Below are 25894 nucleotides of genomic sequence, written 5' to 3' on the forward strand. Positions count from 1 at the left end.
CTGTTCTTAGAAGCTTTGTTTTTGTACAGCTGATGTGGTGAAAACAGGAAAGAGGGCAGAAGTGAGTTCTCTGTTGCTAATTTTTGACTTTGTCTTCTTGATTGATGGTTCATCAGACAGCAGCAATAAGGAGCAAGAGAGAACAACAGAGTTGAAAGGGAAATAATGGAAAGAGAAGGGTAAAAAATATAATATAGAGTTATAAATAAAACTTGTAGTAATTCAGTAATTATGATAATGGATTATGTTGTTACTATTACTAATATTAGTATTATGACTTGTTATTTATATTGTTATTGCAAATAACAATTAAGTTAATGACAGGATGTTCCAAGCAAAGCATGCTTGTCTTTTTGTTGTAAATATTGAAGGAATCCTACAGAGATTTGGCTGAAAAGGTGCTGAAATACAAGCTAGATTAATGAAGTTACAATCTTCTGGGTTATTAGGCCATGTCATATTTCTACTAAAATGATTGACATTTTGGCCACTCTGCTGGGATCTTCCTCAGGATCTTCTGGTGTCCACTACTGGTAGAACACATGCATGAGTGTTCTAGCAGTAGTGGACACCAGAATATCCTGAGGTAGATCTGGTCAAAAGTTGATCATTTAAGTAGAACTATGACGTGGCCTAGTAACCCAGAAGATTTTAACTTCAGTGACAATGGCCGCGAAAGCCTGCAGAATTAGATTAATGAAGCTTGGACCTGACCCAACTCGCGCTGACCGAAATGTCATAACAAGTTAACCCTTGCGAACAGGCAGGATACTTTTGAAGGTTTGGCGGATGGGAGATCATAGTAGACAGTGAGAATTCATCTACAGACATGTGAGAATTATTAGAAGAAAACTGATCTGAAATGTGACTGAATCAAGAAGAAAAATTTCGAGACTATTGTCTAAGAGTGGATAGGGATAACATTAAGCTGTATCAGAAAATGTTATGCATACCCCCTCTGTTACATTATGGGGGTGAGGACTGCTATGAAAAAACTGGCAGCAGATAGAATCGTCAAGTGTTGTAAGAGGAAAGTGTTCCAAAAGGGGAATACAACAGAACATGAAATAAAGGAGTCAGTATGAGGGCATATAAATAGTTTTCCTTGTGTAGTAACATTACACAAGGAAAGAAACAAGCAGAAAACAATTTGATGACAAACTGAGCATACGCAAAGATGCACAAACTGCACTGGGAATGGATAATGGGAAGTAAATGTCTCCTTGAAATGGGCAACATTAAGGCAATAAGCTGCACCGATACATTTCAGCCTAAAAAAGATAACTGTGAATTGTGCAAACTCTATGCAAGTTGTTCTGGGAAGGAAAAAGCAAAGTTGGCAGACAAATAGACCTCTCACATTGCAAACAAAGCTATTGTCAGGAACCTGAAAGAAAGAGTCGCTTCAATCTTAGACGAGACCGTTATCAATTGTCGCATGCTTCTCATTCTGCAGTCAGCCTTTATTACTACAAACAGTAATATTCCACCTTCAGTTTCACAGTTGACATGGAAAACAAGGAAGGACAGTGCTGTTTTGCATGATAAAATTCTCTCTCATGGTCCAAATGAAACAACCAGCGTTTTTACCATTTCACAGGTGGAAGATGATAAAGGTGGCAAAACATTGCAACTGTACTTGGACAGCTGTGTATAGCAAAATAGGAAACACCTATTTTCTATGTTTGTCATTGCATCTATTAAGTTTGGAATATCAATCACACATTGCTTTCTAGAACAGGGGTGCTCCCAGGATGAAGGTGACTCAGTGCATGCTCTGATCGAAAGAAGCGAAAGAAGAACCAATCTGTGTACATTCTGGATCAGTATGTCACCTTAATTATATCACAGGCAAGCCATACATAGTTAATGAAATGAGTCAGGACATGTATATAATTTCAAGAAAGTGGATCAGAAGCAACAGTGGATGTACACCACCAGTAAAAATAAGAGTATGTGGAGTCAAGTATGGGAAACAGCTGTTTTATGAGGATAACCATATGAAGTGTACTTACAGTATACTTACCAGGAAGAAGCAAAGTGTATCTTTTGACCAGAAGCGACCCAGAGGAAGACCACTCTCATTGTGAGACATTCTTGAATAGGCATATCGCAGGTTCCTGCCAGTCAACAAACGGAAGTTGACTCTCTTGTTCTTACGTGATAGCAAGTGCGCCCCAGCTGCATATCAGTTTTATTAAAGCCTAGTTTCAACAACAAACCAGTACACCAGAACTGCAGATGGTGATGTATCGAGGTAAAGATAAATGGGAAATGAAGAATAAAAAGGGCGACGTGGAAATACTACGAAGTATTCGATGAACTGTGGATGAAGCCCGACCGACAGGCATTACATACATTGTTCAAAAATGATAGTGCATTGAGAATGGCTTGTGTATAGCTGAAATCTAGATCTGCCAGTAAAATTTAGAAAGGACGACTGATAGCTGAACTCTATTATTTACAAGAAAAATAGCTCATAACTGTTAAAAAGAATCGGGAACCGTATACAGAAAACAACTTACTTAACAAAAAATTGAAAGTTTTCTAAGATATCTTGACCATATATAAAATAAATCTTGTGTGTTCAAAAATTTAGATGTAGTGAATCTATTTTACATCCACTCCAAAAACAAAGTTCTGTCTTACTGCTTGTATGTAAGAATGCTGATAAAATACGTAAGCCAAAACAATATGACCACTGCCAACTGTGACGTTACATGCCACCTGGTGTCATTGCAGGCATGTGATGCAGTAAAGTATGTAAGCAGAGAGGACGTGGACAGGAATCACCCTAGCAAGATACAGCCTGCAGAGGGGAAATCCATGAAGATAAGCAACTTTGACAAAGGGCAAATCATTATTAACGCAGAGCCTGTGAACGAGTACCTTGAAGGTGTCAAAGCTGGTTGAATGTCAACATGCTACTGTGTTAGCATCTAGGGAAAGAGGTATGAATACAGTGAAACTACCACTAGGTGCCAATTGTTGCATGTCCATGACTCTTCACAGAACATGACGTTGGAAGGCTTGTCTGATCTGTAAAGTAGGATAGACAGTGTTCTGTGGCATCTCTGCCAAAAGAGCACAATGATGGTGCATGCACAAGTATTTCAGAACACACTATTCATCACACATTGTTGAACGTGGAGCTCCATAGCAGACCACTCTTACTTCATGTGTTGACCCAACGACATAGTCTGTTAATATCGCAGTGGGCACAGGACCATCGGGATTTGACCATTTATCAGTGAAAATGTGTGGGCTATTTGGGTGATTCACATATTTTGTTAGGCTAGGTCACTGGTCATCTCCACAAATGCCATCATCGAGGTAAATGGTGGCTCGAAACGTGCAGCACACCATGAATGCAGGCTGGTGGGAGCAATATGGGAGGCATTGTCCCGCACTTGCTTGGGACCTGTGGCAGTAATGAAAGACACGCTGACAGCTGTTAACCATTTGTATCTCTTCATGCTTGATGTCTTCTTTGACAGCAATGTCATCTTTCAACAGTCTAAATTTCCATATCTCAGAATCAGAACCATGCTGCAGTGGATTAAGGAGCAATACGAGGTGCATTCAAGTTCAAAGGCCTCCAATTTTTTTTCTAATTAACGACTCGCCCGAAATCGATGAAACTGGCGTTACTTCTCGACGTAATCGCCCTGCAGACGTACACATTTTTCACAACGCTGACGCCATGATTCCATGGCAGAGGTGAAGGCTTCTTTAGGAGTCTGTTTTGACCACTGGAAAATCGCTGAGGCAATAGCAGCACGGCTGGTGAATGTGCGGCCACGGAGAGTGTCTTTCATTGTTGGAAAAAGCCAAAAGTCACTAGAAGCCAGGTCGGGTGAGTAGGGAGCATGAGGAATCACTTCAAAGTTGTTATCACGAAGAAACTGTTGCGTAACGTTAGCTCGATGTGCGGGTGCGTTGTCTTGGTGAAACAGCACACACGCAGCCCTTCCCGGACGTTTTTGTTGCAGTGGAGGAAGGAATTTGTTCTTCAAAACAATTTCGTAGGATGCACCTGTTACCGTAGTGCCCTTTGGAACGCAATGGGTAAGGATTACGCCCTCGCTGTCCCAGAACATGGACACCATCATTTTTTCAGCACTGGCGGTTACCCGAAATTTTTTTGGTGGCGGTGAATCTGTGTGCTTCCATTGAGCTGACTGGCACTTTGTTTCTGGATTGAAAAATGGCATCTACGTCTCATCCATTGTCACAACCGACGAAAAGAAAGTCCCATTCATGCTGTCGTTGCGCGTCAACATTGCTTGGCAACATGCCACACGGGCAGCCATGTGGTCGTCCGTCAGCATTCGTGGCACCCACCTGGATGACAACTTTTCGCATTTTCAGGTCGTCATGCAGGATTGTGCGCACAGAACCCACAGAAATGCCAACTCTGGAGGCGATCTGTTCAACAGTCATTCGGCGATCCCCCAAAACAATTCTCTCCACTTTCTCAATCATGTCGTCAGACCGGCTTGTGCGAGCGCGAGGTTGTTTCGGTTTGTTGTCACATGATGTTCTGCTTTCATTAAACTGTCGCACCCACGAACGCACTTTCGACACATCCATAACTCCATCACCACATGTCTCCTTCAACTGTCGATGAATTTCAATTGGTTTCACACCACGCAAATTCAGAAAACGAATGATTGCACACTGTTCAAGTAAGGAAAACGTCGCCATTTTAAGTATTTAAAACAGTTCTCATTCTCGCCGCTGGTGGTAAAATTCCATCTGCCGTACGGTGCTGCCATCCCTGGGACGTATTGACAATGAACGCGGCCTCATTTTAAAACAATGCGCATGTTTCTATCTCTTTCCAGTCCGGAGAAAAAAAATCGGAGGCCTTAGAACTTGAATGCACCTCGTATAGTGAACTTGTGTTGATGTCTTGGTGACCAAATTTGCCTGATGTAAATCCTATGGAACCCATCTGGTTCACTATTGGGTGGCTTCACTGCATGTGCAAATCAGCAGTCCGTTATTTATGTGAATTACATGTCCTGTGTGTAGACATCTAGCGTAGACATGTAATGCCATCTGCCTCCACAAACCTACCAGCAAACCGCCAGATCCCTGTTGGGCAGACTCAGTGATGTACAGTGTGATTGTAATTAAGGTTAAACTTTCAAACCGCTGTAGAAATAACACCACTGGTCAGGAAGACGTCAGATTGCAACAGAATATATCGGAGGAGGGGGAAAACGGATGGCAGAAGGAAAATAGTTACAAAATGTAGCAATAGGTGGTGCTGTAAGCATCATAATTTAATAGTGGTAGACTACAAATCACAAATGAATCGTACAACAATGCCTAAGGTGTACATTTGACATTAAACTGTACTACTCAGTGTGCATGGGTGTAAAGGTGTGATACTGTTAGTTACATAAGCCCATCCACCATGGCAAGGTCATATCACATTGGATGGTAAAAATCAGTTTTGTAATTGTCCTGAGGCCAAAAACCACATAAAAAGCATCAATCACATTTTTTAATTTTCCTGAGGCAAAAATGCATAAGAAGCATCAAACTCAAATCGGATTATCAATTTCCATGTGACTGGTGCAAACTATTTTTAATATGCTGTCCACTGTTTTCTGCGACAAGTTGAAATCAAGAAACAGCATGTTCCACAACTGATAGAAGTGTTTTCGGAATCGCGTTCAGAATGTTTGCACAATGTGTGCCTTCAATGCAGCTAAGTTTGCACTAGGAATACTGAACACATCATCTTTCAGATAGCCCACAGCCAGAAGTCACATGGATTAAGATCAGGTGATTGGGACGGCCAGGCTGTAGGGAAATTGTGGCTGATAATTCTAGTAATTCCAAAATGGCACTTCAGCAGCTGTTTAACCGGATTTGCAATGTGCGGGGGTGTGCCATCTTGCGTAAAAATGATCACATCCACATTGTTGGTGAGCTGGAATGACACGGTTGTGCAAAAGACACTCATAGTGCTTACCAGTGATGGTACAGGTAACAGGACTGGAAGCACCTGTCTCTTCGAAAAAAATATGGCCCTATGGTAAATGGTGCCATAAACCTGCACCACACAGTGACCTTTTCAGGATGAAGTGGTACTGGTTTATTTGCATGTGAATTTTCTGTTGCCCATATTTGACAATTCTGTGTATTGACATATCCTGTCAAATGGAAGTGGGCTTCATCTGTCCACAATATCTTCCATGGCAAATCATTGTCCATGTCCATGTGAGCAAGAAATTCTAAAGCAAAGGTCTCTCTTGCTGGCAGGTCAACACGAAGCAACTCGTGCACATGGGTAACTTTGAATGGATAGCAAAGAAAGATATTTCGTAGGATTTTATGTGCCATGCTCACAGGTATGTCCAATGTTCGGGCAATTCTCCATGCACTACACATTTGCAAACCACTACTAGTCTCCTCCTGCATTGCTGTGGCCACTGCTTCCACTGATGTCGAATCAATTCGTTTCCTCCCTCTACCAGGTTGCACACCAAAAGAACCCATATTTTCGAATTTACGAATTATTTTCTCCAGGCTCATGGCAGTCATTGGACCAACATCTTTTTTCAAACCCTAAAGCATCTGGAACTTCCACAGAATGATGTGTGCACAGTCCTCATTCTTTTAATACAGCTTCACAAGCAGAGTGCAATCCTGCATTGGCACAGTCATGTGCCAAGCCCAGGGAGGGGTGATTACCTGAACTGCAGCCTTCCCAGATTGCCGACTGGTCCCTCTTTCAGGTGTTTGGGAGGTGTGAACAATCGTACAAGGCAGATGTGCCCCCTTGTGAAGAGAGCCCCCAGTTGGAAGGAGCGCACCATTGGAGGTGCTGGCAATCATGGGGTACTTTCTCGCAATGAGTGAATCATCTTCCCAATCAACGTCTATGAAACATAAACTTACTGATGCTAATGATTCAAAGACCCTTGCCACATCACCACGGTTCCTTGTGGTCTCACGTACTGAAGATGGTCAGTCCTTCGCCACGGAAAATCCGTTCATTATTCAGAAGCATGTTGATTCAGTTGCTGGCCCTGTAAAATCCTGCTCTCATTGACGGAATGGCACTTGGCTTTTGGAGACTACTTCTGTTTCTGAAGTACAACAACTGCTTGCTGCCTTTCTTCTCCATGGCTACTGTGTGTCAAGGTCCATAGAACTCTGACTTCTCGTGGTGTAATTTACACCAGGCTGTTCGACAGTCTAACCAAGGCCAAAATCCAATCTTATCTCTTTGATCAGGGTGTCATTGCTGTCCATATTAAAAAGGTAGGTTCCTCCTCAGTGCCCACCCACACTCTTTTCCTCACCTTTGATAGGGTGGTACTGTCGTCAAAGCTTAAAGCAGGCTATGAAATTATCACAGTCCGGCCGTACATTCCGAACCCGATATGCTGCTACGTGTGTCATTGTTTCAACCACACTAGAACGTCTTGTCAACACCCAGCCTGTGATAGGGGTGCACACGAGGGTGATTGTGCACCTCTTCTCCCCACTGTATCAACTGCAATGGCGGCTGTGCCGCTTCCTCTCGGGATTGTCCTGTGTATCTTGATGAGCTGGCTGTCCAAGAGATCTGGTAAGGGAAAGAGTGCCTTACCTAGTCATTAACAAGTTACTGGCTAGTTGCAAACCCTGTGCTCTCCTGTCTGGCACCTATAGTTCTGTTATTGTTACCCTTTGGGCCATGAAGGACATGGCCACACAGACATGTGACCTCAAATTCAGCTCTGAGGTTGTAAAATTGCCCAGTGTCAAGGTAGCATCGCCATCCCCCGTCCAGCTGTCCAACAAACCATCAAACTCTCGCCTCAAGGGGAGAAACCACCAGCTACACGACCGGTAGGCCGGAAAGGACAGGAGTAGTACTCCCGTGTGGACTACCTCTGTCCCTCCAGCCAAATAACACCAGAGTCTTCCTCTAACTGGAAAGGCTCGAAGAAATCCATCAAAGGCAAATGATCTCCTTCGCCAACTCAAAGATCCTCTTCAACCATGTCGCTACGTGGTACCTTAGCCCGGCCGGCCTCTGTATCACTGGTGCACACCGCCAACAGTTTTTCAGTGTTGGACTCCATGGACTGACTGCACAAGCAAGCCTATGGTTCTGTGGACACCTTGGAGCAGGATCCTCCTGCTTCTGTGCCCTGTAGTAGCGACTCTACACCAGCTGTCACTAAGCAGCCACTGAGTTTTGACACCCCTACATTTCTTCATCATGACTCTCCTCCAATGGAACATTCGCGGCCTTCAGTCCCACAAACAGTATTTATGGCTGCTTTTAGCATCGCAGCATCCCCTTGTACTTCACCATCAGGAAACAAAATTGTGCCCTCACGACCGCTTTGAGCTTTCACCTTACTTATTGATTCATTTTGTCCTTCCCCCTAAGGGTGGCATTCCATCTCATGTGGGTGTCATGCTGCTCATACGGAATGGCATTCATAGTCAGCCCATCTCCCTGACTACCCATCTTCAAGCAGTTGCAGTTCGCCTTTTCCTTCTCCACCTGACTTTTTCCCTGTGTACCATTTATGTCCCTTTGTCATTCGATGTCACCAGGGCAGACTTACTTCAGCTTATTGGGCAGCTACCTCCCCCATTTTTGCTACTCGATGACTTTAATGTGCATCATCCCCGTTGGTGTTCTCCCAGACCTGTCAGGGAGGTGTCCTCTTGGTTGACCTTCTTAACAAACTTAACCTCTTCTGCCTTATCGCTGGAGCACCCCCTTTCCTTCCCAACTCTTCACATGCCTCTTCCCATTTGGATCTATCCTTCTGCACTGCCCAACTTGCCCATCATATTGAGTGGTCCATTCTGACACTTGCTCTAGCAACCATTTCCCGTGTGCTATCAGTTTGCTGACTCCTACCCTATCCGCATGCACGCCCAAATGGCAGCTTTACTCTTCCCTGGTGACCTTCGAAGAACAAGAGTTCCCCAGTTGTGATGACCAGGTGGAATATCTCACAAATGTCATTGTTACTGCTGCAGAACGTTCCATTACTCTCACTTCCTCTTTACCACGTCGTGTCTCAGTGCTTTGGTGGGCTGAGGCATGCTGTGACACAATTTTCACACAGAGACTTGCTCTCTGTGCTTTTAACAGTCATCCTATGATGGCAAACTGCTTTCATTATAAACAGATGCATGCAAAGTGTCATTGCATTCTTCAAGATAGCAAAAGGACTAGGTGGATTTCAGTCACTAGTTCTTTTAACAGTTCCACCCCTTCTCTGTTGTGGGGGCCAACCTCAGACGCCTCCGACGGCTCTCTGGGATTAAGATCCATTCCCCAATTTCCAGCCTGACAGTAGCAGACAATGTTATAGTGGACCCTATTGCTATCTCCAACACCTTGGGCCGCCATTTTGCGGAAGTTTAGAGCTCTTCCCACTATCACCCTGCCTTCCTTTATAGGAAAGAAAGCAGAGGCGGCTCAGGCGGTACCCTTCTCTTTTCAGTCACGAGTGTTACAATGCCACCTTTACTATGCTCTGTTCATCCCGATCCTCTGCGCCAGGGCCAGACACCATCCACATTCAGATGTTGCAGCACCTTTCTCTTGCAGGCAAGCACTTTCTGCTTGACACATACAACCACCAACCACGTCTGGGCAGAGGGCACATTTGCCAGACACTGGCTTGAAGCCACTGTCATACCCATACCTAAGCCTGGTAAGGACAAAAACCTTCTTTCTAGCTACCACCCCATCTCTCTAACCAGCTGCGTTTGCAAGGTGATGGAACGTATGATTCTTGCCCAGCTGGTATGGTGGCTCGAGTCTTGTAATTTACTGACGAATGCACATTGTGTATTTCGAGTGAGATGTTCTGCAGTTGACCATCTTGTTACTTTGTTCACCCATGTCTGCGGTAATACCAGACTGTGGCCATGTTTTTTGATCTGGAGAAGGGCTACGACACCTGCTGGAGAACTTGTATCCTCCTTACTATTTACATGTGAGGCTTCCGTGGCCGCCTGCCCCGTTTCCTTCAGGAATTTTTACAAGATTGTGTTTTCAAGGTGCATGTGGGTTCTGCTATGTCGGACACCTTTATCCAGAAGAACGGTGTGCCTTAGGGTTCTGTCCTGAGTGTCGTCCTCTTTGCTATTGCCACTAGCCCTGTGGGCTGTCTCCCACCAGGCATCTCCGGCTCCCGTTTTGTTGACGATTTTGCAATCTGTTGCAGTTCTCCACGGACCTGTCTCACTGAGCAGTGTCTTCAACAATGTCATTATAGTGTTTACTCCTGGAGCGTTGACAGTGGCTTTCAGTTTTCCACTGTCAAAACAGTTTGTATGACTTTCTGGCGACGCAAGTAGTTTCTCCCACCATCTTTACATCTTGGCCTGTTGCCCTTCAGTTCACTGAAACCCTTTGATGATTCTGTTGCTCATCAGCATAGGGCATGTCCCTCTTCTCTGTTACCTCCTGGTGTCCGATTTTGGCACTTTGCACGGTAGCTTAACTTCACACTATCTGCAACTTTCCCGGTGGGCATGAACCTTTCACCACCTTGGTTTTGTAAAGTGGCCCATGTTAACCCTGGCCTTCATTCGCTTCCTAAGGACACTACTCCAGCCTCGGTCTATCACCTTCATTTTCACGACCTTAGCATGGAACTTCGCGATAGTACCTTTGTATATACTGATGGCTCTCGGACTGTGTGCGTGTGTGTGTGTGCGTGTGTGTGTGTGTGTGCGCGCGCGCGCGCCGAAAGCTCAAATGGATAGAAGTCTTTTTATTGTGGCTCTTTGCAACTCAACGTCTACTGTATATGGTGAGTATGAATCTATTCTTTTCATATATTGTTGTAATTGGAAGTTTCAGTGATACGTGGAATATTACATAGATGATTGAGCATATAGTACTTCGTTCATGCCACTCAGAAAAATATGTTAAAGATTTAGAACTCTAAGTCTTAATCCTAGGCCCAATCATATTCTTGCATTTTGTCATTTCATGCTTTCTGTTAAAGTATTTAATTTGCAGGTAAAGACAGCTGTGGAGGTAAAAATATGGCTGTAGAGTGGTATCGAAACTTTAATGAAAGTCTTAAAAGTGAATGGTTATCTGAAACGAGACATCAAGAACAACATGAATAAAACAGCGAGTGTCATTAGAATATTATTTTCCGTGAATGAAAGACATGCTAAATTACAATACCCAAGGGAAATAACGTATCACGGAATGAGGTTAGGGAATGCCAAATGAACATAGCACATAAGGAAGAAGACAGCCACCCCATGGACAAGTGGAACATGTGAAGGATAAAATCAACGACGAGGTAGAACCCCTGGCATACCTTTTCAACAAATGCTTCAAGAACAACTCTGTCCCAGAACAATGAAGGGAGACACGACTGTGTTCTGCAAAGGCAGGAAAATTGACCCAAACTCCTCTATAGGAATTACTCTGGTGAGCGTCATGTTTAAACTCTTCTCTAAACTCCTAATGACAGTGCATTGATACTTGTGTTACAGCTTAGCTATGACATACAGAATGCAACTAATATGGACATACCCGAGGGTGAAAAACATCAAGAAACTAGATAATGTTAAATTCAGGTTTTTAAAGAAAACTGTCAATCTCAAAGTTCACAAGAAATAGCTACACCAGTGTAGTTGTGTAGGAATCTTTCATCATAGAAGATACTGGACAATGGTTCAATTTTCCAGAGAGGCAAGCACGCAAAACAGACGTCAAGGAGAGACGGAACAATGCAAGGGAGGTATTGAAGGAAACTGTGGAAACAAATGCGAGGAATTCAGGTACCTGGAAAGGACGGAACTTCCAACTCTGCCACCTGTGCACACATTTTTCAACCTATGGTTTCCACTGGAAGATCTCCCAGAAAGGGTTCATATAATGAGCACATGGAGGACTGCATCTGTAAACTACACAAACTATACCCCAAATAGCATTAAATGAGGTGTGAAAATGGAACTCTGCCTCTATGCACATTAACAAAAGACTGATGAAAACATAACTCTAATGTAACTGTATGTGCACAACTTGTTTAATAAAGTTATTATTTTAATTGGCAGATCATGCAAATATTTATTAATAATAGGGATGCCTACAGATTAGTTGTAAAAGCAAATAGGTATGTGTATTTCACAGCCCGGAGTAGCTCTCAATAAATGCAGATAAAACATTAGCAATGCACCTATATCCTACAGAAATAACTGTACAAAGCAACTACAAACTGTGTGCCACCAAATTCCTTCGACCATGAATGCAAGATGAATGTGTGATCTGTATAAACAATATATTAAGTGTGGTGCCATGTATTACATAAAATTTGACAGGATACACAACAGATTGTAAAAAAAGTATACTGTACACAGGTGGAATCATTGTTAATGTTCATAATTATATTTTGAGGGAACTTCTTTGCAAGTAGAAGATACAGAAAACTAAGGACAGTTGAAAATACATCTTATAGAAACAAATGTAAACCACTGTTTAAAGAAGGTACAAATTCTCAGGCTGATTTCCTTATATTTCTTGGACGTCACAGCATTTGTGAAAATCATTATACAAGTAGATAAGAGACCAGAGCCTTTGCACAAACCAGGATGTTCACATATGCAACACTAGGCAAAAATCTAAAACATTCACACACAAAAGCAAACAGGGATTAAGCTTTACAGTAAATTAACAGACAGTATTAAAGCAACACAAAGTATTACACTGTACCTTCTAAACTTACAGTACAGGTGAAAGTTTAAGTGTTGTGTGTTAAATGTTTCTTGTATTATTGCTAGAAAATGTACTCTGTGTGTGTGGGGTGGGTGGGGGTCACAAAATTGTAAAAGTCATGTACCTACTCATTTACCAAATTACGCTCTTATAAAAACAAAATTATCAGTTTTTGACAATATAATGTAATTGGATAGATAAAAAATCTACTCACCAAGTGGCAGCAGGAGAAAATACATTCAAAAAAGTGGCAGACAGGTTGAAGGGGGAGGAAGAGGGATGATGGGGAAGGACTGGAGAGGTTTAGGAAAAGTGGTAGAGTTCGGAAGAGTCACTCAGAGCCCTGCAGTGGGGGAGACTCATTGGACAGGATGAAAAGGAAAGACCGTTAGCCACTATTCTCCTGAGGAGTTGAAACATCTTACTGCTAGAATAGGCAAAGTTTCCACTGTATATATGCAAGACGGTAGCATTCAGAAAGTGATATGAGGAGGGCAAAATACAATCACTGTATTCAAATCTACTGCTGTGAAAGGCTTAAGTGACACATTTAAAACATTTGTAGTGCTGTTTGTCATTCTTAATTTATTAAATATGTATTCCTAAATCCATAAGGAAGTGTGTATGATGGATAACATGACTTGTCCTATATCTCATTGCACCTATGTATAGACAAACTGAGGACCAGTCAGTAACCTTCTGTACTATACTACATATTCATTATTAGCGCAAAATCTTGTTTCTTGCCTGCAAAAACCACAGCTATCACAAGGTTCCTGGAAATGTTAAATCAGTCAAGCACTTTCTTCGTGACATATTATAGTAGTCTGTATGCTGTCAGTAAATATTACAGGACTATTATATATAAAATGGCACTGTCGAGTAAATTAAATGTAGTTTCCTATGTAACAAAAAAAAAATTAAAACTTGTGGAGTAATACAAATGGCTAGTATTGTTAGAACAGAAAAAATTATACCAGTTTGTATTGTTCCACTTAGGAATTTTGTGTAATAGTAGTAGATCTGTGGGTGCATATGTAAAGCAAACATAAGTGGACAAGATCCACTCTGAGTGACCTGTATCAGATGATTGGCATCTTTAAGAATATCTGAATATCTACACACGATATCTACAAATAGATAATGGAAGAAACACACAAACATTAAATACCTGTCCTGAATTGTCTTTCAAATTGTCAAAGGTCTCTTTAAATCGTTCATTAAAGTTTTCTCCCACGCAAGACACAATTTTTTCAAACAGCCATGTCCTATCCTTCTGATCCACAAGACGATCATAGTAAACACGAAGAACTTCATGCACCCATAACCTGCAGAAAGCAATCACATATTGTAATTTTTAATTTAAAGTAATGAGCCACGGAAAAATTGTTTTTATTTAATAGATTTCATTGATACATGTATATTATTCTTATGAAGAACTGCATTTGCTGTTTGCACTGTCTGTATTTCAAATAAAACTGGGGATAGTAAATCAAAGATTTCGGTAAGTTCAGGTATAACTATTTAACAGGTAAGTTTTTATTGGTGTGATGTTAGACAGCCATCTCTGTAGAGGTTCTATGAAAAAACTTAAGAAAATGTTTTCAGTTGATGAATATTTGTATTTCACACATTCTGCACTGAAGAAGTATGTTTCCACTAGAGCATCCAAACCCTAGATGTGAGTTTGTTATACAAAATCCATAATAATAAAATTATGAGTAATTATAATGGGCAACACTACAAAGCAGAAATAGTGACTGGACTTAAACACTGTGACCAAACCACAATTTTCCACGAGCACGTGTGATAGGAGTCAAAATGATCAGGTTATTGAAATATTTAGAAATTATTTTTAAAAGGAAGTCATGTGAGCAAATTTGTGGTACTGGAAGTATATTTAAGAAATTAAATATCTTTAGTGATACCTACAATTAAGTCATTTTGATGCAACATTTCTGCTTCTTTGGCCAGATGCCAGCCATGTGACAAGTGTAGTTATAGTGCTTGTCAAAATGTAAGTCTTAGATCATATTTTTTAGTCGTATTTTTGTTCTTTTTTGTTTTACCATTCTGAATACCTTTCGCACTATATCAAGCAAACATTTTGGTGGTCCTGGTGGGGGCTATCAAGAGATGGAATGACACTAGGCATGGTCTGCAGCTCAACAGATTTGGGAAAGGGAGGTTGGTGTAGTTGATTAGTGAGAGTATGGTGGTAGGAGTGGGGCCACACATGGTTAAATACCTGGTGTAATCGGTAGGAGAAATAGGTCTTCTTTTAGGATAAACCATAACAGACTTCCATCCTATAAAAGTATCCCAAGCAACTTGGAGACTTGGGCACCATGTATGTGGAAAATAAAATGTACCACACTGAGTGTGCAATAACCGTGGAAATTTGCTCAGAATTATCTATTATTCATCAAAACGCGCAGAACATTAAAAATAAAGATCACCTTGAATCAGTCTTTGAACAGCACAGTAGTGTGCATTACAGAGCTCGGGTATAGAGATGAGTCGCAACATATAGTGCTGTCATCATATGACTGCAAGTTAATAGTATAATAGGTTTCTCTTAAATGGTTTAAAGCTAGAGAAGATATGATTACAATTAATGTAGATAAACATTTTGAATTGTCGGCCATTGATGTAACAGAACTAGCTCCTCCTAAGAAGCTAATTATTCTGTGTGTTTACCTCTCACCTAGTGGTAATGTGGGCACTTTCTTCAACAAATTAACTGTGGTTCGGTAAAGGGTATCTACCCCCAAAACTAGCATAATAATATGTGGAGACATGAATATCAACACAGGTGTTGAGGGTGAAATTAGTAATAACCTCCTAAAGATGGTGAGCACTTTTGTTGGGGCCTAAATAGTACACACTGCTAGGAAGGTTTCAAAAAGTTCAGCTTCAATTTTGGACCAGGTATTTATGGAAATTGACAGAGAAAATTGTAAAGTACTTATAAGAGATCTTGGCATTTTGGATCATTCCTGTCAGATAATAAAGCTTAAGACAGGCCCAGTGAAACCTGTAAAACTGCAGGCCTACAAAAGAATTTTTATTTTTCAGATCGTCAGATCTGTACTTTTTCTAGAGGATTGGCATATCAAACCTGGAACAAATTGAATATGGAAAGCAATGTAGATGCCAAGTTCTCTAAATTTAGCACATTGTGTAATTTTTGAGGTGACATTTCCAAAAGTAGCCATTTCAAATGCAGCCACTATGAAAAGTAGATGGATAACTGCAGGTATTAGAAAGTCTTGAGACTTTTAAATTTCTCAGGTCTCTGCAGAAACAATGTGCTAATCCACAGGTAATTTACTACTACTACTACTACTTCTTCTTCTTCTTCTTCTTCTTCTTAAATAAAGACATATGCAGAATGGTACTGCTCGTGGCAAAAAGATCATTGACTAATTAATACATAACGCAGGAAACAAAAGCAAAGTGGTGTAGGGTGTTGTAAAACAAGAAACTGGGAAATGGTAGATACAATTATAACAACATATAAATCAAAGATGGGATAGGATAATAGACAGATTTCAGGAATTTTGTAAATGATTACAGTATTTCTCTGATCTTACAGAGAAGCTGCAGCAAGCCGTTCCTAAAAGACATGTAGCACCCTCATGAAGATGTTTCCTGCAACAGAATTTGTACTCCCAACGGTCTTCCTAAACAATGGTTGTATGTCTGGCATGTCGGAGGTAACAATTATTCAAAGGCTTGTGGCACCCCTCACGTTTTTGACCGGAACTTGAGTCCTCAAGATGCCACACTTAACTGAGCAGTTGGCCCAAGACATTCTGGGCGGAAACAGTGGGTGATGAGGAACTCGCTTGCTAAATGTCTGTTAAGACAACGCCAATGGGAAACACACATTTTCAGAGTGACAGGGTGTCTGAGACTGTGGAAATGAAGTTGTCATACCAGCTCGGCCATGGTTTTGCCTAGAAAAAGCCGAAGACTTGACTAAAGTGCACCAAGCATCTGCCTACACTACATTTTGGGGAACAAATAGTGAGTGAGCCAGATAAAAATTCGAATTACTGGTGGATACATCTACCTAGAACAACTACTCATTTGATGTGAATCCATAGTACAAATTGCATGACAACCACCAGCATTCCTGGCAGTGAAATCAGACGAGGGTAATGCTCTTTGCCAAGTGATTTCAGCAAAAGTGCAGAAATAGATAGCCACACATGCCCAAGGGGAGCTAGAGACCCCAATCAATTGAACTTCCTCACCAAACAGATCCTCCAAAGCCGCTCCCCCCCCCCCCCCCCCCCACACACACACACCTCGTCTTGTGGCGCAGTTTATCATCATCCTCATGAGGGGAGAGTGAAAACATGGAAGGGGGGGGGGGGACAGTATTATGGAAACACCAAAGACACAACATATTACTGTGTCTAATATGGTGTAGGAAACCTGTTGGCATTTCAAAACAGCTTCCAGTCATCTCAGAATGGATAAATACATGTCCTGTGTTCTTTCCAAGGGGAAAGTATTTCTTTCTTTCTTCAAAACAGTGTCAAGTTCAGTTAATGAATCTGGAGGTAATAATAATAATAATAATAATGAGCGTATGGCAGTGGTGGCCAGGAGACCCCTCGCGGGGCAGTTCGGCTACCACACCACAAGTTCTTTACGCCACTTCGGCGACTTGCGGGTGAATGAGGATGAAATGATGATGAAAGAGACACAATACCCAGTCATCTTGAGGCAGAGAAAATCCCCCACCCCGCCGGGAAGCGAGAACGCTACCGCAAGACCACGAGCCGCGGACAATCTGGAGGTGGATTGTGACCCCACATATTTTTCTCCCAAGTAGACCACAAAGGCTCATTAGTACTAAGATCTTGTGACTGTGGTGGCCATGGGAGATGCAACAGTTCGTCCTCGTGCTCACAAAACCGGTTCTGAACGGTATGAACTGAACTGTGTGAACAGGGGCCACATCGTCATGAAACCACGGTATCACCACTGGGGAACAAACTTTGTATCATATGGTGGTCCTTATCAGCCAAAATGGTCACATAACCCTTGGCTCTAATGCAACCTTTCAGAGTTACCACAGGGCGCATGGACCCCTTAATATGGCAACCCAAAACATCACCAAATCTCCGCCATATTTCACTCTTGGAACGTAGACTCGGCCAGAAGTTGGAAACACTGTGAAACAAGACTCATATGACCAAATGACTTTCTTCCATTGCTCCATAGTCAGTTTTTATGACTTCAGTACCACGTTCTCGTTACAGGCATTTGTGTCACTGGTCTTGGAACTCGAGCTTGCCCTGAAATTCCCTTCTTATGGAGCTCTCATTTTGATTAGGTACTGACAGGGTTCGTGAGTGTAACATTCTGTTCTACACTGACTTTTACAGCTGTTGTCCACTTGCGTTTCATCATAATCCTCATCAATGACAGTCCATCACGACGACACAATACACATTTTCGGCCGCATAAATCTTCGATACAGTGCGTCTTGTAACATGAAGTATTTCCTCTGTCTTGTTTATGGAAGAAGTTACCATACAGGCACCAAGCGCAAATTGTCCACGTTCGAATTCCCTTAGCTCTGACATAATGCGCTCACAACTACACAGAACCCTGTTCTGACCATCACGGAAACTAGATATGTACTGAGGACATTGCACAGGTGCCGTTCATGGTCAAATACAACAGCACAACTTGCAGGCTTGGCCAGAATCTGCATTTATGTTCAAGCTTGCATTTTTCGTGGTGTTTTCACGTTTTTTCTAACCCCTATAATGGCTGTCAAGGTTCCCTGGTATACAGAGAACATAATGTCTGTCAATCTGCTTTCTGAACCTCAAAGCTTGGTTGTGCTCTGTGCGCAATACGTTGATCCTCCCATGTGATGGTCAATCAGAACCTTAATAACAAGAATGCCTCCCTCACATTCCCATACACTCCAACATCGGGCCATTGTCACATCCAAATGCACCACAGTAGTAAGGCTATGCTGATTCTGCTGCACTTTTTCCTTAATTTGACCTTAAAGGTGATCATATGAGCGTCACATGAACGTGGCAGTCATCCATGATACCACAGTTACCTTGAAATATGCAGGCATCATGTCATCTAGCCATGCACATTGGCCTCCTTTCCCCCTCTCCGCTCGTCCCCTCCCCCTTCTCTTGTAGCCAATCACAGCATAGTAATAATATGAGACAACCAATCGGAATCCAAGATGGTGGAACCAGTCCAATTGCTCTAGCAATAAAATTAAAAAAAAATAAAACAAGCCACACTTTCCTTTCTCCTCTTCACCTTCTCCTCCTTCTCCTCCTCCTCCTCTCCAGCCAACCATGGTGTATTATTACAATGAAATGTAAAAATAATAATTTCAAGTAAAATAGCAAAGATATTTGCTCCCACCCCCAACACAGACACATTTTTATGTCAAATACTATAGCCTCAGCAGCAAATTTCAGTACTTTTATACTTTACTCGCTTTCATACTCAAACACTGCACTGTCTTACCAGTAAATTTCCTACCTCCGTCCTCTCTCTCTGTTTCCATACTCCAACAACCTCTCTCTGTTTTCATACTTCAATAATATTTAAGTGAAACAATGTACTCTCATTTATGTATAATACAGAGGGAATGGGAAAGAAATGAAAACTCAGACAAAAAATAGTCTACATAAAGAATTGATTAAATTCCAAAGAAAGTTAGATGCACACTTGGATGACTGTATATTTATATGCAACAGGAAATATCTAGAGTTTAATTTGTACAATATTTTGTACATTACTTATCACTGTACAAAGAATTCTAGTATGCTTACAACCAGTCTGATATACTGAAAGAGATTTACTTTAGAATGTCATCCATTGTAAACAGTGGGTTGTTATAATTTGTGTACATATTTGAGATATCTCAACAAGCTAACAAAGTTTTGACAGCTGTATCTGTCTTAATAAAATCGAAATGGCACTGAACTGCACCTTGTGGATGAACTGTATATAATAGGAGCAATATATCTTTAATGTGTTAATCAACCAGTTTGTTGGATTGAAACATAAGCACTTCAGTGTAATAAATGCATTAATACTTATCATACACTTCAAAAGCAATAAAGTGTTCAGAATGTGTAAGGCACTCCATCTGAAGAACTGAAAGAGGATTGCGGTTAATGAAGTAAAGATCCACGCAGTGGACACCAAATTAAAAAAGCTATTCCATATGTTTCTGATCTAGACTGCCATAAAATGCGAAGGAACTGTTAATCAGAACTCAGGGAGAAGTTGTAGTCTAATTCACAATCGGTTTATTGATCTTAAACAAGACAAGACAACAAAATTATTAAAGAAACATCATACAAAAATATTTATCAAAAGCCTTACTAAAATGGGATCTATGGTGGACAAAGTGATCTGCTGGGGATCGACACACGACACTAACCAGAACACTACTCGCTTTATCTCACTTCATACACGTGAATCCACATTATGGAATCAAACTACGCCACCGCCAAGCATCTGTATTTTACCATACAAGAAAAAAAAAAAGAAAAGGAAAAATATGGTTCGACAGAACAGGGTGCTGAGAAATAGATATAGCCCTACATCGCAGCAGCGAATACTTTACCATCCTACTGGTCAAGGCGGCACACTACGATGTGTTCAGTGACTGAAGTCTTCGACGGCAGAAATCTGTTATGAAATGCGCGTTCCCAAGAAATGCAAGTACGCGGTCTCGAGTTCAGTTTCAGAACGCAGGTACTTCCCTAACAGACTCTGAAACCCCGACGGATTACAGTGTGCAGGTGGACCCGTTTGCTGGTCTGCCAAACCAATTTGACTCCGTGCCACAACTGTGCGTGTCGGAATACATCAAATGTTTGGACGGCTGACTCAAGATAAATAAGTACACCCAAACGTCTCTCATTGTGACCGTGATGATATAAGCAGTACCTCTGACAGTTCAGAAGGTGACTGTCACAGGCTCTAAGTCGCACCCTAGCAAAGGACACAAGTCCCACCGTTTAGGTAGAGACCTGCAGTTCTTTACTACCGAAGCGCCAGTACAAGAGACTTGTACCAGAGAGACGATCTCCCTTTCTCTGTGTTGCCTCCCTCAGCTCGGTTCCAAAAGCACATTTCTCTTTTTTGACCTCCCCCAATTTCGCACAAGCCAATCACAAGCTGGAGCCCGGCATTCTAAGCTCAGTGAATTGTCTCTGCACTGCAAACCAATTTGACCAATCGGAGATTTAAAGTTAATTGGCAGAAAATGGAAAAAAAATCAGCTTAGAGGCCTCTTTCCCACACATTTGCCGCGTCTTTTGTTAACACAATACAGGGTGGAACCACAGCCCTCCATAAACAGCTTGTCATCTCCCTGTTGCACCCATTTAAAAGTTTGCAAAGAACGGCCATAAACTAGTGATGACAAAACATGCTTTGAAACAGAGTCTGCATGTCTGGGCGCCAGTTTTCCTGTCCCACAGACATTTTCAGAACGTTTCGCTAACAAGACCTACAATGTGCTGTCGACGACTTTTCGGCGCTAGGCCGTATACCTGGACGTCTGCCCCTGTCCGTGGCGCCAAGCTTAATGTGTTTCTGCACAATACGACCGCGGCACGGGCCCGTCTGGAAATGTCTCTTCATCGTTATCCAGAAAAAACGCGCTTTGTCGCCACCACCAACGCCGTGCTTTTACTGCAGTCGTTTAAGTCGGCTCCCTGTTCCTTTGAATGCAGGTAAAGCTTACCGTATTTCTTTCCCTAGAGCACGCAAACAAGACCATAAACTGCTGCCCACCATTTCATCACAATGTATGAAGTCAAATCGCCGTAGATCGTATCCCCTACACCAAATCAGAAGTGAGAGTGCCCTGCAATCTCTCAGAACTTGTATTATTTTCTCATTCACTTCTGAAAAAAACGTATGGACTGAATCCAAATTCAGTTACTTTGTGTGTTAGAACTAAACACTCTTGTGAATTAAATACATATCAACAATAATCTTCCTTTAGATATCAAATATCAATATTTCTTATATTTCCTCTGAATGACACCTTATGAAAAGGAAGTGAAATTTTTATGTATAAATAGTTTTGTGGTAGTCGTGAACATTAGTTTGTATCACTATTTTCATAATCAACTGTGTCCATTTTGTTAAGTCTTTCACGATATATTGTGCGACTGTGCCGTTGTTGAGAATGTTAAATTTATTACACTGATAGCAGAGAATCTTGGTGGTAGATATGTCTTGCAGTCCTTCAGATAGACCGATACTGCCATCCATAATTCGGTGCTAATGCAGCTTGGACTCAAGGTTGGGTGATGCTCAGCTTCTTCAATGCTGACAGTTCTATAGTGCATATTTCACTTCCACCATCACCCACATGCTTTAAGTTATGTAACACAGAAGCAGCAGAAGTCTGTTTTCTTTTATCATAACAAGTAATTGATAAGCAAAATATAAATATAAATATTATTAGTATTAGTAATAGTGCATATTAAACTTACAATTTTCTAATTCGATAAGGCATGGACAGAGAACAACAACCTCAGCAACAGCGCCAATGACTTTACTTCTACTAGCAGTCGTGTCGTATTCGTACATATTTTCTTGCTGAGTGAGCAACGATCAACAAGTTCTGACAGATTAGATTAATACTTGTTCCATAGATCATGAATACGACACTTCGTAATGATGTGGAACGTGTCAGGTTAGTAAAAGATGTCTGTTCAAGATACTACATTACACAAAATATTGCATGACACTAATGTTTAAGTTTTTTTTCCCCTCCCTTATTTTATATCAAAACAAGCAGAAGTACTTAGAAGCAGAAGTACTTAGTCAGTGAGTGAATACTTACACAATTATCAAGCATGTTACATATTGCTGACTCGAAAAAATGCAAGTTTTTTTTAACTGACAATAGTATAGCTGTGAACATTTTAAATTCTGATGGAACAGTAGATACATACTGATATTTATCTATATATGCTGCAAATAATATGACATATGCTTAGTAGCTTCTCACCTCAAAATCATCAGCTCAAGAACACAGTGTCAGTGATTCTCTCTCTTCTCCACAGATTATGATTTGCTTGTTCTATTGAACATTCAATGTGAAATGTCTGATATTTATTCGAAAAAAATCTGAACTCTATCACAGCATATTTTACAACACTCAGTTGGTGCGAGTGTTCTGTCTATGTTGTGTGAGTGTGGTAGCACTGTATGCCACTTGAGACATCTACTGAAAGCTGTTGTTTTAACAGCGTAGTGCCAGCACGTAGCGTGACAGTTTAAAAACATAACTGTTGGGAGACTGCATTTTCTGCGTGAAATGCAAACTCATACTATTTACATTAAGCAAATAACCGCTTATTTTTTGCTAATGGCTAAATTTCATTGCAGAAATAAATTTCAGCACTTTCACTTTTGCATATTAGAAAGTAATTTTGATATGTAAAAATGGTCTGAGAAAAGCTTTAAGTGCTTCATGTCTAGTAGTATGATGTTTGATACTATTGTCGAGCATTTGAAATTACACATCAACATACAGACAAATGATCTGCCTTTCTACGCAGCTTCAGTATGGATGGATGAGCATGTTAACTTGTCCATTAAATTTTTTTTTTTTTTTTTTTTCATCAGTCTACTGACTGGTTTGATGCGGCCCGCCGCCACGAATTCCTTTCCTGTGCTAACCTCTTCATCTCAGAGTAGCACTTGCAACCGACGTCCTCAATTATTTGCTTGACGTATTCCAATCTCTGTCTTCCTCTACAGTTTTTGCCCTCTACAGCTCCCTCTAGTACCATGGAAGTCATTCCCTCATGTCTTAGCACCACATCTCAAATGCTTCGATTCTCTTCTGTTCCGGTTTTCCCACAGTCCATGTTTGACTACCATACAATGCTGTACCCCAGACGTACATCCTCAGAAATTTCTTCCTCAAATTAAGGCCGGTATTTGATATTAGTAGACTTCTCTTGGCCAGAAACGCCTTTTTTGCCATAGCGAGTCTGCTTTTGATGTCCTCCTTGCTCCGTCCGTCATTGGTTATTTTACTGCCTAGGTAGCAGAATTCCTTAACTTCGTTGACTTCGTGACCATCAATCCTGATGTTAAGTTTCTCGCTGTTCTCATTTCTACTACTTCTCATTACCTTCGTCTTTCTCCGATTTACTCTCAAACCATACTGTGTACTCATTAGATTGTTCATTCCGTTCAGCAGATCATTTAATTCTTCTTCACTTTCACTCAGGATAGCAATGTCATCAGCGAATTGTATCATTGATATCCTTTCACCTTGTATTTTAATTCCACTCCTGAACCTTTATTTTATTTCCATCATTGCTTCCTCGATGTACAGATCGAAGAGTAGGGGCGAAAGGCTACAGCCTTGCCTTACACCCTTCTTAATACGAGCACTTCGTTCTTGATCGTCCACTCTTATTATTCCCTCTTGGTTGTTGTACATATTGTATATGACCCGTCTCTCCCTATAGCTTACCCCTACTTTTTTCAGAATCTCGAACAGCTTGCACCATTTTATATTGTCGAACGCTTTTTCCAGGTCGACAAATCCTATGAAAGTGTCTTGATTTTTCTTTAGCCTTGCTTCCATTATTAGCCGTAACGTCAGAATTGCCTCTCTCGTCCCTTTACTTTTGCTAAAGCCAAACTGATCGTCACCTAGCGCATTCTCAATTTTCTTTTCCATTCTTCTGTATATTATTCTTGTAAGCAGCTTCGATGCATGAGCTGTTAAGCTGATTGTGCGATAATTCTCGCACTTGTCAGCTATTTCCGTCTTCGGAATTGTGTGGATGATGCTTTGCCGAAAGTCACATGGTATGTCGCCAGACTCATATGTTCTACACACCAACGAGAATAGTCGTTTTGTTGCCGCTTCCCCCAATGATTTTAGAAATTCTGATGGAATGTTATCTATCCCTTCTGCCTTATTTGACCGTAAGTCCTCCAAAGCTCTTTTAAATTCCGATTCTAATACTGGATCCCCTATCTCTTCTAAATCGACTTCTGTTTCTTCTTCTATCACATCAGACAAATCTTCACCCTCATAGAGGCTTTCAATGTATTCTTTCCACCTATCTGCTCTCTCCTCTGCGTTTAACAGTGGAATTCCCGTTGCACTCTTAATGTTACCACCGTTGCTTTTAATGTCACCAAAGGTTGTTTTGACTTTCCTGTATGCTGAGTCTGTCCTTCCGACAATCATATCTTTTTCGATGTCTTCACATTTTTCCTGCAGCCATTTCGTCTTAGCTTCCCTGCACTTCCTATTTATTTCATTCCTCAGCGACTTGTATTTCTGTATTCCTGATTTTCCCGGAACATGTTTGTACTTCCTCCTTTCATCAATCAACTGAAGTATTTCTTCTGTTACCCATGGTTTCTTCGCAGCTACCTTCTTTGTACCTATGTTTTCCTTCCCAACTTCTGTGATGGCCCTTTTTAGAGATGTCCATTCCTCTTCAACTGTACTGCCTACTGCGCTATTCCTTATTGCTGTATCTATAGTGTTAGAGAACTTCAAACGTATCTCGTCATTCCTTAGTACTTTGATATCCCACTTCTTTGCATATTGATTCTTCCTGACTAATGTCTTGAACGCCAGCCTACTCTTCATCACTACTATATTGTGATCTGAGTCTATATCTGCTCCTGGGTACGCCTTACTATCCAGTATCTGATTTCGGAATCTCTGTCTGACCATGATGTAATCTAATTGAAATTATCCCGTATCTCCCGGCCTTTTCCAAGTATACCTCCTCCTCTTGTGATTCTTGAACAGGGTATTCGCTATTACTAGCTGAAACTTGTTACAGAACTCAATTAGTCTTTCTCCTCTTTCGTTCCTTGTCCCAAGCCCATATTCTCCTGTAACCTTTTCTTCTACTCCTTCCCCTACAACTGCATTCCAGTCGCCCATGACTATTGGATTTTCGTCCCCCTTTACAAACTGCATCACCCTTTCAATATCCTCATACACTTTCTCTATCTGTTCATCTTCAGCTTGCGACGTCGGCATGTATACCTGAACTATCGTTGTCGGTGTTGGTCTGCTGTCGATTCTGATTAGAACAACCCGGTCACTGAACTGTTCACAGTAACACACCCTCTGCC

The 25894-nt window shown here is 41.3% G+C and overlaps 1 protein-coding gene and 1 long non-coding RNA gene across 2 annotated transcripts in view; one reads left to right on the forward strand and one right to left on the reverse strand.

The window, feature by feature from the left end:
* Positions 1–25894, reverse strand: part of LOC126249484 (dynein axonemal heavy chain 7-like) — a 1193512-nt gene that overhangs the window by 597645 nt on the left and 569973 nt on the right. Inside the window, exon 29 of the mRNA XM_049951137.1 lies at positions 13899–14055. Coding sequence (XP_049807094.1) covers positions 13899–14055 — 157 coding nt within the window. The remainder of the gene's footprint in view (positions 1–13898; positions 14056–25894) is intronic.
* On the forward strand, positions 30–12068 carry LOC126248981 (uncharacterized). The gene is made up of 3 exons (XR_007545574.1): positions 30–179; positions 2743–2951; positions 11015–12068. It is a non-coding gene; the product is annotated as an uncharacterized LOC126248981 (long non-coding RNA).

This window comes from Schistocerca nitens, chromosome 3 (genome assembly GCF_023898315.1).
Source record: "Schistocerca nitens isolate TAMUIC-IGC-003100 chromosome 3, iqSchNite1.1, whole genome shotgun sequence".
In the NCBI taxonomy this organism is placed as follows: domain Eukaryota; kingdom Metazoa; phylum Arthropoda; class Insecta; order Orthoptera; family Acrididae; genus Schistocerca; species Schistocerca nitens.